The 16,963-nt window shown below is 50.4% G+C and overlaps 1 protein-coding gene across 1 annotated transcript in view; it reads left to right on the forward strand.

Annotated features, from left to right (window-relative positions):
- Nucleotides 1–16,963, forward strand: part of PLXNA3 (plexin A3) — a 522,917-nt gene that overhangs the window by 467,265 nt on the left and 38,689 nt on the right. Inside the window, exons 21-24 of the mRNA XM_086940293.1 lie at nucleotides 2,671–2,813; nucleotides 7,310–7,566; nucleotides 7,698–7,764; nucleotides 8,718–8,864. Coding sequence (XP_086796419.1) covers nucleotides 2,671–2,813; nucleotides 7,310–7,566; nucleotides 7,698–7,764; nucleotides 8,718–8,864 — 614 coding nt within the window. The remainder of the gene's footprint in view (nucleotides 1–2,670; nucleotides 2,814–7,309; nucleotides 7,567–7,697; nucleotides 7,765–8,717; nucleotides 8,865–16,963) is intronic.

A 16,963-nucleotide genomic window follows, 5' to 3' on the forward strand; every position in this document is an offset into this window, starting at 1 on the left:
GTTCAATGAGTATTTCGTGGTTAGCTGAATTGAATGCCGAGGATAGGTCTAGGAGGATTAGGAGACAGGTTTTGCCTTGGTCGAGGGCTTGGAGAGTGTCAGCCATGATGTGGAGGAGGGTGGTTTCCGTGCTGTGTCCAGGTCTGAACCCGGATTGGAAGTCATCTAGAAGGTGGAAGTTTGTGATGTGTAGGCTCAGCTGCTGTTGCACACAGGTGGATCAACACAATCCTCCGAAACGCGTTGCTGTCTTTTTTGCTCACAAACTATTGAATGTATCTGTACATTATCTTCCTACATAAGTGCTATACTATTGTGAAGATTGCTATTAATATTTGTGTATTTTGTGATTTGGTATTTACCGATGTTTTTAATGTGTATATTGTTGTGCTATTTTTAGCAAGATTTTTTAATATATAATTTTATATGAACAAGTGTAATAATAATAAAAATGTTTTTTCCTCATGGAAAATAATTTCTGTTTAATTATTAATTTTCTGGTGTTGTTGGTACTGACCCAATAAGTGTGTTGTAGAGTTGTTGAATACTGAGGTATGATTGGACATATTGTATGACTAGAGAATACCCCAAAGGGAATCTTTCTCAGACTTAAGTTGCACACATTTCTCCAGAACTTTGGCAATGAGTGGGATGTTTGATATGGGTCTATAGTTGTCGACTGAGGCAGGATCCAACGCAGGTTTTTTAAATATATGTACAACTTTAAGAGAGTCATGTATCGAGCCCTGTAGGAGAGAGGCATTGATTATTGCAGTCCAGGAAGGGATGATCGCTTGAGGCGGCAGCTAGGCAGTTAGAGGGGAGAGGATCAATGAAGTGATTGTTCAGGTTAAAGGAGGCTATAATGTTTGAGATAGTGTTCATCATAGACTTTGAAGTTGGACCAGTGCGCTTATTTTTTGGGTGCAGTTTGGGAGGGCAGCACGGAGAGAAGAGATAGACCCAATGTATTTTGGTGGCGAGTTGCGGACATAAGTTTGTTTCCTAGGGCAGAGATTTTGTTGCAGAAGAAGGATGATGTTAGGGGTTTAGGCGTTTCCTTGGAGGTTTTTGCTAGTTTGTTGGATTGGTGTTTGACCAAATCAAATAAATTGCGAGGTCTGTTCTTGGCTTTTTCTAGTTCTGCTCTGAAGAATTCTTTTTTAGAGTTGAGGGTTTTCCTATTGTAGGCATTTCTGGCCTGTCGGAGAAGCTTTAGGTGGGTTGCTGAAGGGTGCTGTTTCCAGTTTCGTTCAGTCTGCCGAAGGGATCTCCTCTCCTTGTTGAGGGACCAGTTGAACCACGCACTCCGGTCTTTGATCTGTGTTCTTTTTAGTTTTAGCAGAGCGAGATCATCGAGAATAACGGATATAGTTGAGGAATAATGATCCGCGGGGTTGTTAACTGAATTGCACTGAGGGGGGGCAGTCTCACAGCAGGCAGCCAGATTCCCGAGATCAAGGTTCTTGGTGTCTCTAACCCATCGTTTGGGAATCACGGGCTGGGTTGTCCGTGTCTTGTGGGTGCTGGGCAGGAGGAAGGTCATAGCGTGGTGGTCAGACCAATCACATGGGTCAATAGAGATAAGTTTGACCCCTGGCTCCTTAGCGATGATCCAGTCTAGGGTGGCACCTTTCTCATGAGTGAGGAAAGAGCATGATTGGGTAAGGGCTTGGTTCGGCCAGGAAGTCTCGGATGGCGTTGACCTGCGGGTCCTTAAGATCGTTCCAATGCAAGTTGAAGTCGCCAAGGAAGATGTCATTAGACAACCTTGGCTGTGATGATTTTCAAGCGGTGGTCAATAAAGGTGTCATTCTTGCCTGGGGGGTGGTAAAAGATGTGAAGTCTGCACAGTTGGGGAGGAGTTGTTGGAAATGGAGAGTGCGAGGTATTCACAGGAGTCTATAGGGTCCGCCAGAAGTTCAGTAACAAGGAGGCCAGAGCAGTAGATGTAGGCAATGCCTCCTCCTTTTTTCTTTGAATGCCTGTCCAGCCTAACAGTGTTGTGATTGGGCGGGACTAAGAGGTCCAGGTAGGGTGATGAGGATTCCTTGAGCCAAGATTCAGTCAGGATCGAGCGGTCCGATTTTTGGCTCTGGATGAGATTGGCGACATCGGATGCATGCTTTACTGCTGAGCGGCAGTTAATTAGGAGGCCGGTTAGAGCGGTGTCGGAGTGGGTGTCATGGGTAGGAGTAGAGATGGAACCCAAGAACCGGTTTGTATATCCCAGAAGTAAAAAAAACATGGGATGTGCTGTAACCCGTGAAAACCTAGGAGGGAGAAGAGCGCGAGTCGTATCAGGACGGGGCGAGCAGACCGAGATGGTCATAGAAACTATTTTTGCAGCTCGGAGCAGACTTCAGGTTGTGTTCAGGCCCTTGTGAGGTACACGTGGGAAATGGAGCAGAGGGCTGAGCAAAGGATCCAAAACCTACGGTTGTGCGAGTTCAGTTCTGTCATTGTACGTCCTTCGTATCCTTTTGTAAAAATTGTTTTTTTCCTTCCCATGCCTGGCCTTCTCTTGTTTATTTGTGTTAATTAATCGAAATGATGGCCCGTGCCAACGCTGCCATGTGCTGCGCCTCTCGCGAGCCCAGACTGCCTCTTCGGTGTTAAGCTGTTGGATCAGGGTGCTTGCCTTAAGGATTTGTTGTATTTCTATTCCAGCTTTTGCCGAGCTTCAGACCGACATCAACGAGCTGACGAACAACATGGACGGCGTGAAGATCCCTTTCCTGGACTACAAGACGTACGCCATGAGGGTGCTGTTCCCCGGCATCGAGGAGCACCCCGTCCTTAAAGAGCTGGATGTGAGCCCCTCTTTCTTAGCTTCATTTCCTCTACTGCGTTTAATGTTCCTGTTTATTTCTGGGATAAAAACAATGGCCTATACAAAGCCTATTCTTGGTCCCCTACAAGTCACTACCTTATATTTGGGGGTGAAGGGCGATAACTCCCCAAAAGACAACCACTGCCCAGTGGGGTCTTTGACCAGAGTGGAAGACTTACAGCCATACAGTCTTGGGCAAACCAGGGTTGTTCCCAACATGGTGGCTTTGGCTGCCCGGTCACCGCACTCCTGCTGCTCAAAGTTCGCGTCGTTCTGGAGCCGAGCACTGGTGATCGGTTCTTATTGTGGGGCGAGGTTGGCTGATGTCCAGGTCTTTCTAGGGCAGATCACGCTTGTGGTCTTGAGGTGCAAGAAGGTGACCGTGGATGTTGAGGGCTATGTTCTTGCCCTGTTTATCCTTACCAGTACTTGACTGGTTCTAGAGATGGGGCGAAGTCTGTTTTTCTATCGATTCGCTGTCCTTTTGGGCAGAAAACTGCACAGCAGGTTTTTTAAGGGTGGGGGGGCAGGGGGTGATAATCTTGTCTTTCTGGGGCAGAACGCGCTGTGACAGTTTCTGGACTCGTGGACAGAAGGTAAGTGCTGGTATCCCTTTGATACCTGTGTGGGTTGAATTGTGGATGTGCTTGTCCCTCTGGGACGGAGGACGCTGTGATACAGTTTCTACACCCGTGGGCAGAAGGTTGGAGCTGGTATCCCTTTGATGTAGGACATAAGATGTACCTACAGGGATTTGATGGTGGATGTGCTTGTACCTCTGGTGCAGAGCAGTGCATGATAGAAATGAGGGTGGTTATATGTTGATTGTTATGTATTGTGTGCACCGAGATACCAGTAGCATAAATGTTCCCTTGAGAAGCCACCAGTATGTTAACCCCTTGCAGCATTCTCCCTCAAGCCCTTGAACCTCTCATTCAGCAGCAGAAGACCCTTGGATTTCTCTAGCAAAGTACTATGTAATATTTTATGATTCTGGTGATTATATGCCTTCAGTATTCAGTTCCACGGTGGAGCACCCACCATTGGCAACAGGGTGAGAAGAAAATCTCAAACCTTACTTCTCTCGGGTTAACGTGTGATTTTTGAGGGTCTTCGTGGGTTTTGCTAGTTTGAGGCCACTCGGAGGAGGATTTGTTGGTCGAAGGCTGAGCGCTTAAAGAATATTCAGTCTGATAAGATACAAAAATCCATCGCAACAATTTCATGTTATTCTATCCATGGGTATTTGGCAAGCCCAAGAATGCCAGTAAGGTGTCCTCAAAGTGGCAGATGTTGACAGAACTTGTGTGGTTCAGATAGGCCTTGAGCTCACTCAATTTCCTGGCATAAATAGTGTCTTCTAAGAAGCCCTATTCCTGTGTACGAGCTGTCACTGGCAGCTGGCTACAAATTCTCTGTGTTTCATCAACAAGAAGGCAAATGGCTGTTTACAGCAAAGACTTCATGTCAAGAGGCACCTACTGCAGAGACAGCACCCCACGCCCCCAGAATCCACATGGATGGGGGTTCTCCTGGAGACCGACAGATCCACACAGCATCGCTTATTCAGATTTAAGGGGGTTTGTCCAAGTTTTAATTGTGAATCCCACAACCAGTGGCCACTGGTAGGTATAGACATGGCCTACTTTTTCCTCAAGTGTTTGATAAGCACTATATCTAGTTCTTCTGTAACCTACCTCTTCATGCTCAGTAACTGCGTGAGAGTGAAAAGATCTTAACGACCCGCTAAGCTGGTGACTATATTTTTTAACCTTTTTCGAGAAGCATTTTCAGTACCAGAGTAGCAATAAAGCTTTCATTTTTCTTCTTTGCAAAAAATGCAGAGGAACTAAAATGTGTCCCTAAAATGTAGTCCTCCCAGAAAGGGTCAGTCGTGTGTAAGGATCCTTCTAAATGAATGTAGTCACTAGTCGGCCTGGGCGTAGTTCGTGGAGTCTTGCTTCGCCGAACTCTGCGAAGTTACAAAAAAACTCTGCGAAGTTCCGCAAGTGGCGGAGTGCAGTGCGTACTGCAGTTTGTGTTTGTATTTCTGCTGCTCGGGTAGAAATTCTACCCGAGCGGCAGCTCGATCGCGAGGAAAAAAACTCCGCTGCACATCGCGAAGCAGAGTTTTCTGCACTCCGCGAGCTCTGCGGAGTGCATAAAACTCCACGAGCGGAGCGAAGTTCACCGTCCAGGCTTAGTTATGAGTGGCTGGGTGAATCCTCTGGAAACTCCTTCAATTATTTAGCTACAGAATAAAATTCCATAGATTTGTCTCCAAAATACAGCACCCAAGCGACTAAGGAATCTTGTCTGATGATTTCCAGCAGCACGTCAAGCCATGCCTTTCCTCTGCCCGTTCCATGGGTGGCACTCTTAACTATGGCCTTGTTCCTTCTAGAGACAACCCTTGCTCCACTGGTATAGTTCTTTGTACACATCTGCCATTGCAGGCGTTTCACAGTGAACTATGCAACAAGCAGGCACATCTGTCTTAGAACCAATGTGTTCCTTCACAAGTTTGCATCCAGGGATTAGAAGTCTCCGTTCCGAGACCCTGGGACAGAGGCGGTGCATCCTTAAACTTCAGCCTGCCTTTATGGAAAACATCAACAAAGTCAGAACAGGATTTGCAGCAAAACATATTATGAATTAAAGTAGAAAATATTTTATCTCTGTTCTCTTGCCTGGAACCTTACCCCTTTCAAATTTCTCATAGAAACGTCTAGGCCCCTTCTGCGTCATCTGGAAATACAACTCCACTTGGGTGCATTTTGTTTGTGCTGTTCACTTCAACGGAAACAAAGTAAGCAACTGTGTCTAAGCGGAAGCAAAGAACTACTCTACCTTGAAAGACAACCCTCCTTCCTCCTCCTGTGTTCTGTCTTCTTCCTCCAGAGGGACGACAAACAATTTGACACATCTGGAGACAGACAGAGCTTCAGTAGGGAGTACTGCAAATCTGAAATCCAACCATCGACAACTCTCAATTAGATTTTCAATTTCTATTCCCACCACGGTTTTGATACCAAGGCGTTGACTCACAGTTGAGAAACCAGCGCGCAGACAACCTCAGTGGATTATCATAATTTTTTTGACGTTTTTTTTTTTTATAGCAGTAAAGTTTATCTTGGGACCTATCCTGGGTCTCTTACAAAAATTCCTGAGGACATTTACACCCACAACTCCAACTAAGTCCATTTCACCAACACATCTAAAGCAGCACCGCGCTCTCTGCAAATCCATCCTGCCAAATGTACTCTCTGGTATGAGTGAGAGAAGCTTGCAGAGGAAAGTGCCCCTCTGGTCTTGGTTGTCCGAGTGTGATTTTTAGGTTTGGTGTTCGACTAAGCATTGAACTTGAGATATCAAACCCTGGTCATTTGGGAGTCGACTGATCACAAACTTCTCTGCTCATAAAAGGGCCTCATGTGATTGTAGCACTGGTTAGGACGCTGTGGTCCAAGCGCTTGTCGCATAGCACCGCAGTGTGGAAACGCAGTAGTAGATGGCTTCCCCAAGTCTGCACCACCACTTCCTCTCGCCCAGGTGCCGCGGCGTGCCGTCGAGCTTGTGTCTGCGGTAAAAGTTACAGTTGTACCTCCCAGTCTGCATTGATCACCTCTTGATTAGCAATGCTGCCTTTTCAGGTTTCATGTTTTACTTGTCAGACTCTCCAACACCCCATGATCATTACAGGTAGTCTAAGTTCTCCAGAGAAAGAGTTCTTCCCTGAATCGAGGCCTCCCCATCCGGAAGGCAGAGTCACTCTGCCCTCTTTTCACCAATAAATGCTCGACAACTGTGCCCTTTGTTTCGGCTCTGGTGCTGGATGTCCTTTCATTGGTACTGACTCTGCCTTCTTTCTTGTTGATTCTGTCCATCGTGCATGCCTCCCTGTACAGTGCCTAGATGCCTCTGTGGGCTCAACTTGTGCGCCTATACTGTATTTGATGAACCGATAAATAAACTGGCGAGAGAAGCTTTGTAGCCTTCGGGGTGCTGTTGGAGGAGATAGTCCTTTGCATAAAGTAGCAGAACTAGATAAAGAATCCCCCTCTTCTGAGTCGTGAGGGGGGACCCATGAGTGTTGTCTTCAGAGAATCAAACCGCCCTCCCGACCTCGCCTTTTTGGAGTGCTCCAGGTTGGCGTTATCCTCCTTTTACTACAGAAGGGAAATGAACACGGTACTTGGAGGCTGGAGAAAATGTGCCCTTCTGTAGGAAACCAAGTTACTTCTTCTAATGATGAAGTAGGACGTTTGTTTGTGTTTTGGGGGGTTTCGCGCCAAGTCATTAGATGTGTTCGGAGCAGCTTCTGGCCCCTGAAGATGCTCATTCTTTAGGATTGTTGAAGCGGGCATCCATCTATGTTCAAGTGAGAGTGAGCGAGTATCTACAAATGTCCAACCAAATGTGATCCATGAAAGTGCCCATAACGATCACGTACTCCTTCTTCCTGCTTCTGTTTAGACTCCTCCGAACGTAGAAAAGGCGCTCCGGCTCTTCGGGCAGCTGCTCAACAATAAGGTTTTCCTGCTGACCTTCATCCACACCTTAGAGGCGCAGCGAAGCTTCTCCATGCGGGACCGTGGAAACGTGGCATCGCTCACCATGGTGACACTGCAAGGCAGGATGGAGTATGCCACCGTGGTGCTAAAGCAGCTGCTTTCAGACCTGATTGAGAAGAACCTGGAGAACAAAAACCATCCCAAGCTGCTCCTCCGCAGGTAAGAAATACCCCAAGGATTCCTGAACCATTCCCTCAAAGAATCATTAGTCTGTCTTGAATATGGATATATAAGGCTCTTTGCTTTGAAGTTCAAAGGGAACGTCTTCACCAAATTCATCTTCTTTGCAGAACGGAGTCCGTGGCGGAGAAGATGCTGACAAACTGGTTTACCTTCCTGCTGTACCGATTCCTCAAGGTGAGATTTTGATTCTAAGAGTGAAGGAGAGACAAAGGGGAAGGCAGTTTTGCAGGAGAAGAAGAAGAAAAATCCAGTGGCTAACAAAATCCCAAATGAGAGTGAAATGGGAATGGAGTTCAGTGCATGTCAGGAGTGTAGGGGTCTATAAAAAGCGCAGTGGCCAGTCTCTCCGCTCTTTGCTCTGGGGGTTGTCTTCTTGGGATTATGATGGTCGCTCGGTATAATCAGACTTCCACCACATAAACTATCTGTTTGAGCTTCTCTTGAGCTACCTGGAGCTGAGCACGGTCACACTCCTATTCCTTTAGCCATTTGGGATGTCTCTTTGGGCTATGGTGATAGGGCTCAGCAGGGTTCAGACTCACATCTTTACCACTAGGATTTAGCTTCTGTTTTGGTGCGATGGGGCAGAGGAGGTCCGGTGCCTGAGCCTGCTCTTCAGGTCTAGGATCCGTTTATCTCTACAGGTTCAAACTCTGCTCCTCTCCTTTAAGGCGTGTCTTGTTTCTGGGTTAGGATGGGTGGAGTTCAGATGGACCAGATTTCTCTTTTCAGCTCTAGGGGTTGTCTTCTCTCTGGGTTATGATGGTGGGGTTCACCAAGGTCAGACTCGGTTTCACACCTCTAAGGCTTGTCTTGTTTCTGGGTTATGATGGTAGAGTCTAGAAGGGCCAGATGTCACTTTCATTTCTAGGGGTTGCCTTCTCTCTAGGTTTGATGGTAGTCTTCACTGATGTCAGGTCCTGCTCTCCACCTTTAAAGCGTGTCTTGTTTGTGGGTTATGATGGTGGGTTTGGTAAGACAGTGCTTACCCCTCAGTTCTGAGTTCCTCCTGTCCCTGGTTCATGATGGGTTCAGGGCGCTCGGGCCCTGTCCCTCAGCTCAGGGTTCGGATCATAGGACTCGCTGCTGCTTCTTTTACCCATTGTTCTCCCATGTCCCCGTTGTAGGAGTGTGCCGGCGAGCCTCTCTTCATGCTGTACTGTGCCATCAAGCAGCAGATGGAGAAAGGGCCCATCGACTCCATCACCGGCGAGGCCCGCTACTCGCTCAGCGAGGACAAGCTCATCCGGCAGCAGATCGACTACAAGACGCTGGTGAGTCCCTGCAGAGGAGGCGAGATGGCTTTGGGATGGAGCTGGCATGGCCTTTGATATCACCCATGTGGTGTCACAGGCTTTGCCGTCTTCTTACTGTTAAGTGCCAAAACACCCTCGGGTATTCGCGCGCTCATAAATCTCATTAACATAACATAACGCAGGGTTTGAAGTCTCTTAATGCGCGTTACTTCGGGTTTCTTAAGGTTCGTACATAGAGAACCTAAGATACTCAGACCTTAGGACTATTACTATACGAAGGAGGGTAGTGAGTAAAGAAGAGGAATTTAATGACGCAGAACAGCTTACGTCACCACTGTTGTGTTAAAAAAACGAACGCGCTGCCCTGGGGTCATGTATGTGCCAGTGAGACATGGGCTGTGCGCAGAATAATGGAAGATGATTTACGTCATTGGTACGTACAGAAGCTGCTCTTTCCAAAGATCAGAAGGTGCCCCTGGGACACCTGCCCCCCAGGTCACTCTCCAGGTGACAGATGTGCTGTGGCCTGCTGCGGAGCTCGGTGCACACAGATAGCTCTATCCAGCAGCTCTGATGTGTAGTGCTCCGATGCAGAGTGCCGAGACTCGGTGAGCAGGCGCTATGCCTTGGTATTTTATTTATTTCTTCGTTTGAGTTTTATATAGCGCTAACTAGACCCGGTGGTATCGGAGCACTTTACATGAGGATCGTTGCGTTACAAGTTACAAATTACATCTGTTACAAGAGCATTATAAGAACACAGGAAAAAGAACAGTTAACAGTAGTTCATCGGAGCGAGGGGCTGGAGGGAGACAAAAAGGGGAGATGAGAACTATGCCTAATGTCCAGCTGGGTAGGTGATGGTCAAGGTATCCTCAAATATCAGTTTACGTGGTTAAACTCCGACACTGTGGATTTTTCAATGCCATCCTTTTCATACCCCTTGCCTTTAGATTAATACACTTGCCCTCCAGCCTTCAGACAGAACTCTAGATCTTCCCGTCACGTGATTTTGTCCCATTCTAGTACTCTTTTGTATTCTGTTTTCTACAGTGGTTTTGGCTATTTTAACCCAAAAGCCACGTTTCTTGGTAGCAGGACTCTGCTCTGCTTTGCTTGCAAGCCATAATGTTTCTTCTTTTCTCCTCTAGAGTTTATTTTTTGCTTGCCTTTCCTTTATGTGAACTTTACGTTATCAAGTCTTGTTTGTGCCTTGTTTCTGGGCAGCCAGGCACAGCATATATTGTTTGCCCGGGCTGCCAGTGGCATGGCCGTATGGCTCTGGCTCATGGCCAGTCAGTGTTGGCAGTACAAGCACCAAGAGGTTGTCACTGATCTCCGTGCCACTCTGCCCAAGGATAGTGCTCGGGTGAATTCAGCATCATAAACTGTTTGTGCCACTCCACCTCTGTGGTACGTGGCTGACTACATTGTGCCATGCTGTTCATGCCACCCTGGGCTCCACTGGTGCTGCAAACGTCCCTGTGGCACATACGCAAGTGACTCCAGTATCACATGCTCTTCGTACCTCTGTGCTCCACTTTAGCCAAGGCCCTTCAGTGGTATGTCGATGTCTACAATATACCATGATCTGCGTGCCATGAACATTGCCTGTAGCCAGGGTGCCTCTGGGATGGATACATAGGTGGCAGGTGAACCCACTGAAATCATGCCCCAGCCTCCCTTGGAGCCTGTGTGACTCTGTGGTACATACCTGCCGTGCGCCTCCCTGCAGTCTGGCTGATCTGTGGTGCATTACTGACTGGGGGAAGTGTTTTTTCCACTTACTAACTCTTCAAGCCTTTCAGATTCGGGTGGAACAAACCCAGAAACCATAAAATGTCACCAGGTCTATTAACTGCCAAGAACTATGATTCCCCTCCAGGCATCCGCGCGAGTAATATTCATACCTGACCGAGAATTGGAAGCGGAGAGCCTGTAAATATTTTAGAGAGGTGCTCCAGCGCACTGCGTTTCACTCTGAATAAACAGCACAATGTTTGTCATCGTTTCAAATAGCTTGTACCAAGTCTGTGAGAGCCCGTGCCAGCCTAGAGCCCAGCTCTCCCGACGTACAGTCAGTGTCGGAGAAGCGCAGCACTTCATGGAGTATCTGAAGGCCTCGGCAAGCCTACTGCACAGTTATTCTGGGGGAGGCGCAGCATTTCATGGGGTACCTGAAGACCCCAGGGAGCCCTGCCGTACAGTCATCCTGGGAGAGGCGCAGCACATCATGGAGTACCTGAAGGCCTCGGGGAGCCCTGTTGTACAGTCGCTCTGGGAGAGGTGCAGCACATCATGGAGTACCTGAAGGCCTCGGGGAGCCCGCCGTACAGTCGTTCTGGGAGAGGCGCAGCACATCATGGAGTACCTGAAGGCCTCAGCGAGCCCCGCCGTACAGTCGTTCTGGGAGAGGCGCAGCACATCGCGGAGTACCTAAAGGCCTCGGGGAGCCCCGCCGTACAGTCGTTCTGGGAGAGGCGCAGCACATCGTGGAGTACCTGAAGGCCTCGGGGAGCCCCGCCGTACAGTCGTTCTGGGAGAGGCGCAGCACATCGTGGAGTACCTGAAGGCCTCATCGAGCCCTGCCGTACAGTCGTTCTGGGAGAGGCGCAGCACATCGTGGAGTACCTGAAGGCCTCAGCGAGCCCTGCCGTACAGTCGCTCTGGGAGAGGCGCAGCACATAATGGATTAACCGAAGGCCTCAGTAAACCCTGCCGTACAGTCGTTCTGAGAGAGGCGCAGCACATAATGGAGTAACCGAAGGCCTCGGTGAACCCTGCCGTACAGTCGTTCTGGGAGGCGCAGCACATCATGGAGTACCTGAAGGCCTCGGGGAGCCCCGCCGTACAGTCATTCTGGGAGAGGCGCAGCACATCATGGAGTATCAGGAGTGCGCGCGAGCTGTGCGCACGCTCACTCTCCATGTGTAGACCACAATATGGCATGGCTTTAATTAAGCTTCTTGTGGCTAAAGTTTCACTTTTACGTTGCAAAGCTGTTGTGTTCCATCATCAGGTGAGATTGGCAACTTTTGTTCAAACCAATCCCCAGCAGTGCTATATTACTTTTCCAGCAGACCCGTGCTCCTGGGCCGAAAAAAGACTCGTCCATGCCCTCATATAGCACTTCCCTTTGGGGGCAAGGGTCGTCTCTGGCCAAGGTGAACTGTCTGTCTCGCGAGTGGTACGAGCTACCTCCTTCGGACACGCCTGCCCGCCATCTTAGATCGGAAGGGAAAAGGCTGTTAGTGGTTCCCCGGTTTAAGAAGCTTAGGACAGGCAACAAAACTGTTGTCCATCTGGCCTCGAAATTTTGAAACCGCCTACCTGTGGACCTGTGTAAATGCTTCAATCTTTTACGCTTTAGGAAACTCCTGAAAATTGCATTATCCAGAGTGTAATTTCTATCTGCGCGTGCTCGTCTGACTTTCCCGTTAAGATAGCGCGGAGATACCCCTCCAGAGGTGGTTCCTGCGCTTTATAAATCCTTTACATGCATACATACAAGTCCTCATGCCTCCTGGCAGTCACATACTGCAAAGGGGATATAGCCTTGCCAGGGGGGGTGGGGGTAAAACTCGGGGTGATGATGCCTCCAAACAGACTTCAAAGAGCATTGGGAGAGGAGTTGGCCTAATGTCTTGGACGGTAGACCTCGAATCTGGGGAACTGGGTTCGAGTCTCGGCAACGACGCTGAACATCCTGTGATTCTGGGCAAATCACTTAATCTCCCCGTGCCTAACAAAAATGAATGTGTCCTCATGTAATGCAACTGGTGCTATGTAAAGCGCTCTGATACCCGATACCGGGTCAAGTTCGCACTATATAAAACTCTGTAAAAAAAAAAAAAAACATTGAAACCCCGTTGGAAATTAAGTTCCCACAGAAAGCCCTCACCACAGCCCACATCCTTATCATTCACTTGACGTGGGCTCAAGTCGGGTGGACGGAGTCCCCCACCTATTAAGAATGAGGACTCCCTTTCCCTTTCCCTTTCCCTTCGTCCTATGCTCAGAGGCGCCCCCTTCTGGCCCAGCAGTGCAGCCCCTCGCCTTTGCAAACCGGTGTGCCTGCCCCTGGGCTCAGGATTCTTGTGAATCACCCTCACGCCAGCAGCATCCCAGGTCTGGGGATGGCCCAGGAGGGGGTTATAGTATCATCTCTTACCTGCTGCAGACACACAGCCAGTGTGAAGCACCTGTGTGCTTTGAAGCTGGTCAAGGTCGCCAGCAGCATGCACAGCGGGCTTCCTGTTTACAGCACGCGGCCAGCACACTTTGTTGACTCACGGAAAGCAGTTCAAATGGAATTACTTCGTATTTTGGCTCCAAAGGTCTGCTTGAAAATAATGTTAATTTGCTTTGGAAAATAGGCCCCTTACTTTTTAAGTGAGGGTTATTTTAAGGGACTCCTTTGACGTCATCGTGAATGCATTCAACCCTATCTTCCTTTGGACGTGTGCCCTAACTTGACCTCGTGGTCACCTGCAGTCTGCAGACGTCGGTTGTGCTGGTTCAGCCAGGGTCACACGAGCCTTCTCAGCTCAGCAGCTGTCCAGCCTGAGCATCACCACCCAGTGACCCTGCTGACTGAGAGCCCCTCGCCCACGTCTGGGGCAGCCTTCACCCCTACCTCGCCTGCACTATCAGATGTTTTAGAGAGACTTCGCATCAGACCCTTGACGTGGGTCCTGGTTCCTCGTGTGTGCACATCAGAGCCCTTGAGGTGGGTCCTGGTTCCTCGTGTGTGCACATCAGAGCCCTTGAGGTGGGTCCTGGTTCCTCGTGTGTGCGCATCAGATCCCTTGATGCGGGTCCTGGTTCCTTGTGTGTGCTCATCAGAGCCCTTGAGGTGGGTCCTGGTTCCTCGTGTGTGCGCATCAGAGCCCTTGAGGTGGGTCCTGGTTCCTCGTGTGTGCGCATCAGAGCCCTTGAGGTGGGTCCTGGTTCCTCGTGTGTGCGCATCAGAGCCCTTGAGGTGGGTCCTGGTTCCTCGTGTGTGCGCATCAGAACCCTTGAGGTGGGTCCTGGTTTCTCGTGTGTGCGCATCAGAGCCCTTGTGGTGGGTCCTGGTTCCTCGTGTGTACACATCAGACCCTTGACGTGGGTCCTGGTTCCTCGTGTGTGCACATCAGACCCTTGAGTTGGGTCCTGGTTCCTCGTGTGTAAGCATCAGAGCCCTTGAGGTGGGTCCTGGTTCCTCGTGTGTGCGCATCAGAGCCCTTGAGGTGGGTCCTGGTTCCTCGTGTGTGCGCATCAGAGCCCTTGAGGTGGGTCCTGGTTCCTCGTGTGTGCGCATCAGAACCCTTGAGGTGGGTCCTGGTTTCTCGTGTGTGCGCATCAGAGCCCTTGTGGTGGGTCCTGGTTCCTCGTGTGTACACATCAGACCCTTGACGTGGGTCCTGGTTCCTCGTGTGTGCACATCAGACCCTTGACGTGGGTCCTGGTTCCTCGTGTGTGCACATCAGACCCTTGACGTGGGTCCTGGTTCCTTGTGTGTGCACATCAGACCCTTGACGTGGGTCTTGGTTCCTCGTGTGTGCACATCACAGACACTTCACGTGGATCCTGGTTCCTCGGAAGTGCACATCACACACCCTTGACATGGGTCCTGGTCCGTTGTGTGTGTGTGCACATCACAGACCCTTGTCACGGGTCCTGGTTCCTTGTGCGTACACATCAGACCCTTGACGTGGGTCCTGGTCTATTGTGTGTGTGCACACACTAGCTAGCGCTATATAAAACGTATAAAAAAAAATAAAAAATTACAGAACTCTTGAGTTGAGTGCTGGTACCTCGTGCATGCACATCACAGGCCCTTGAGGTGAGTCCTGGTACTTCGTGTGTGCACATCACAGACCCTTGAAGTGGGTCCTGCTTCCTTGTGTGTGCTCATCACCGGTCCTTGACGCAGGTCCTGGGTCCTTTTTGTGTGAACATCGAACCCTTGAGGTGGGTCCTGGTTCCTCGTGTGTGCACATCACAGAACCATGGACCTCGGTCCTGGTTCCTTGTGTGTGCACATCAGAACCCTGGACGTGGGTCCTTGCACCTCGTCCGTGCACTTCACAGACCCTTGACGCGGGTCCTGGGTCCTTGTGTGTGAACATCACAGCCCTTGAGGTGGGTCCTGTTTCCTCGTGTGTGCACATCACAGACCCTTGAGGTGGGTCCTGGTTCCTCGTGTGTGCACATCACAGACCCTTGAGGTGGGTCCTGGTTCCTCTTGTGTGCACATCAAAGAGCCCTAGATGTGGATCCTGGTTCCTTGTGTGTGCACATAGCCCTTGAGATGGGTCCTGGTTCCTTGTGTGTGCACATCACAGAGACTTTTGTTTTGGGTCCTATTTACTCGTGTGTGCTCATCACAGAGCCCTTGAGGTGGGTCCTGGTTCCTCGTGTGTGCATATCAGAGCACTTGAGGTGGGTCCTGGTTCCTCGTGTGTGCATATCAGAGCACTTGAGGTGGGTCCTGGTTCCTCGTGTGTGCCCAGCACAGACCCTTGATGCAGGTCCCGGTTCTTCACGTGTGCTCATCACAGAGCCCTGGACGTAGGTCCTGGTTTCTTGTGTGTGCCCATCACAGACCCTTGATGCGGGTCCTGGTTCTTCACGTGTGCTCATCACAGAGCCCTTGAGGTGGGTCCTGGTTCCTCGTGTGTGCACATCAGAGCCCTTGAGGTGGGTCCTGGTTCCTCGTGTGTGCACATCACAGAGCCCTTGAGGTGGGTCCTGGTTCCTCGTGTGTGCACATCTGACACTTTACGTGGGTCCTGGTTCCTCGTGTGTGCTCATCAGAGCCCTTGGGGTGGGTCCTGGTTCCTCGTGTGTGCACATGAGAGCCCTTGAGGTGGGTCCTGGTTCCTCGTGTGTGCACATCAGATCCTTGAGGTCGGTGCTGGTTCCTCGTGTGTGCACATCAGACCCTTGAGGTGGGTGCTGGTTCCTCGTGTGTGCACATCACAGAGCCCTTGATGCGGGTCCTGGTGTGCGCCCATCACAGAGCCCTTGAGGTGGGTTCTGGTTCCTCATGTGTGCACATCAGAGCCCTGGATGTGGGTCCTGGTTCCTAGTGTGTGCACATCACAGAGCCCTTGTGGTGGGTCCTGGTTCCTCGTGTGTGCACATCAGACACTTTACGTGGGTCCTGGTTCCGCGTGTGTGCTCATCAGAGCCCTTGAGGTGGGTCCTGGTTCCTCGCGTGTGCACATGAGAGCCCTTGAGAGGGGTCCTGGTTCCTCGTGTGTGCACATCAGACACTTTACGTGGGTCCTGGTTCCGCGTGTGTGCTCATCAGAGCACTTGAGGTGGGTCCTGGTTCCTCGTGTGTGCACATCAGACACTTTACGTGGGTCCTGGTTCCTCGTGTGTGCTCATCAGAGCCCTTGAGGTGGGTCCTGGTTCCTCGTGTGTGCACATCAGCCACTTTACGTGGGTCCTGGTTCCTCGTTTGTGCGCATCAGAGCCCTTGAGGTGGGTCCTGGTTCCTCGTGTGTGCACATCAGAGCCCTTGAGGTGGCTCCTGGTTCCTCGTGTGTGCTCATCAGAGCCCTTGAGGTGGGTCCTGGTTCCTCGTGTGTACGCATCAGAGCCCTTGAGGTGGGTCCTGGTTCCTCGTGTGTGCGCATCAGATCCCTTGATGCGGGTCCTGGTTCCTTGTGTGTGCTCATCAGAGCCCTTGAGGTGGGTCCTGGTTCCTCGTGTGTGCACATCAGAGCCCTGGACGTGGGTCCTGGTTCCTCGTGTGTGCTCATCAGAGCCCTGGACGTGGGTCCTGGTTCCTCGTGTGTGCTCATCAGAGCCCTTGAGGTGGGTCCTGGTTCCTCGTGTGTGCACAACAGACCCTTGTGGTGGGTCCTGGTTCCTCGTGTGTGCACATCAGAGCCCTGGACGTGGGTCCTGGTTCCTCGTGTGTGCACATCAGACACTTTACATGGGTCCTGGTTCCTCATGTGTGCGCATCAGAGCCCTTGAGGTGGGTCCTGGTTCCTCGTGTGTGCACATCAGAGCCCTGGACGTGGGACCTGGTTCCTCGTGTGTGCTCATCAGAGCCCTGGACGTGGGTCCTGGTTCCTCGTGTGTGCTCATCACAGCCCTGGACGTGGGTCCTGGTT

Source organism: Lissotriton vulgaris, chromosome 10, assembly GCF_964263255.1.
Source record: "Lissotriton vulgaris chromosome 10, aLisVul1.2, whole genome shotgun sequence".
NCBI classification, from domain to species: Eukaryota; Metazoa; Chordata; class Amphibia; order Caudata; family Salamandridae; genus Lissotriton; species Lissotriton vulgaris.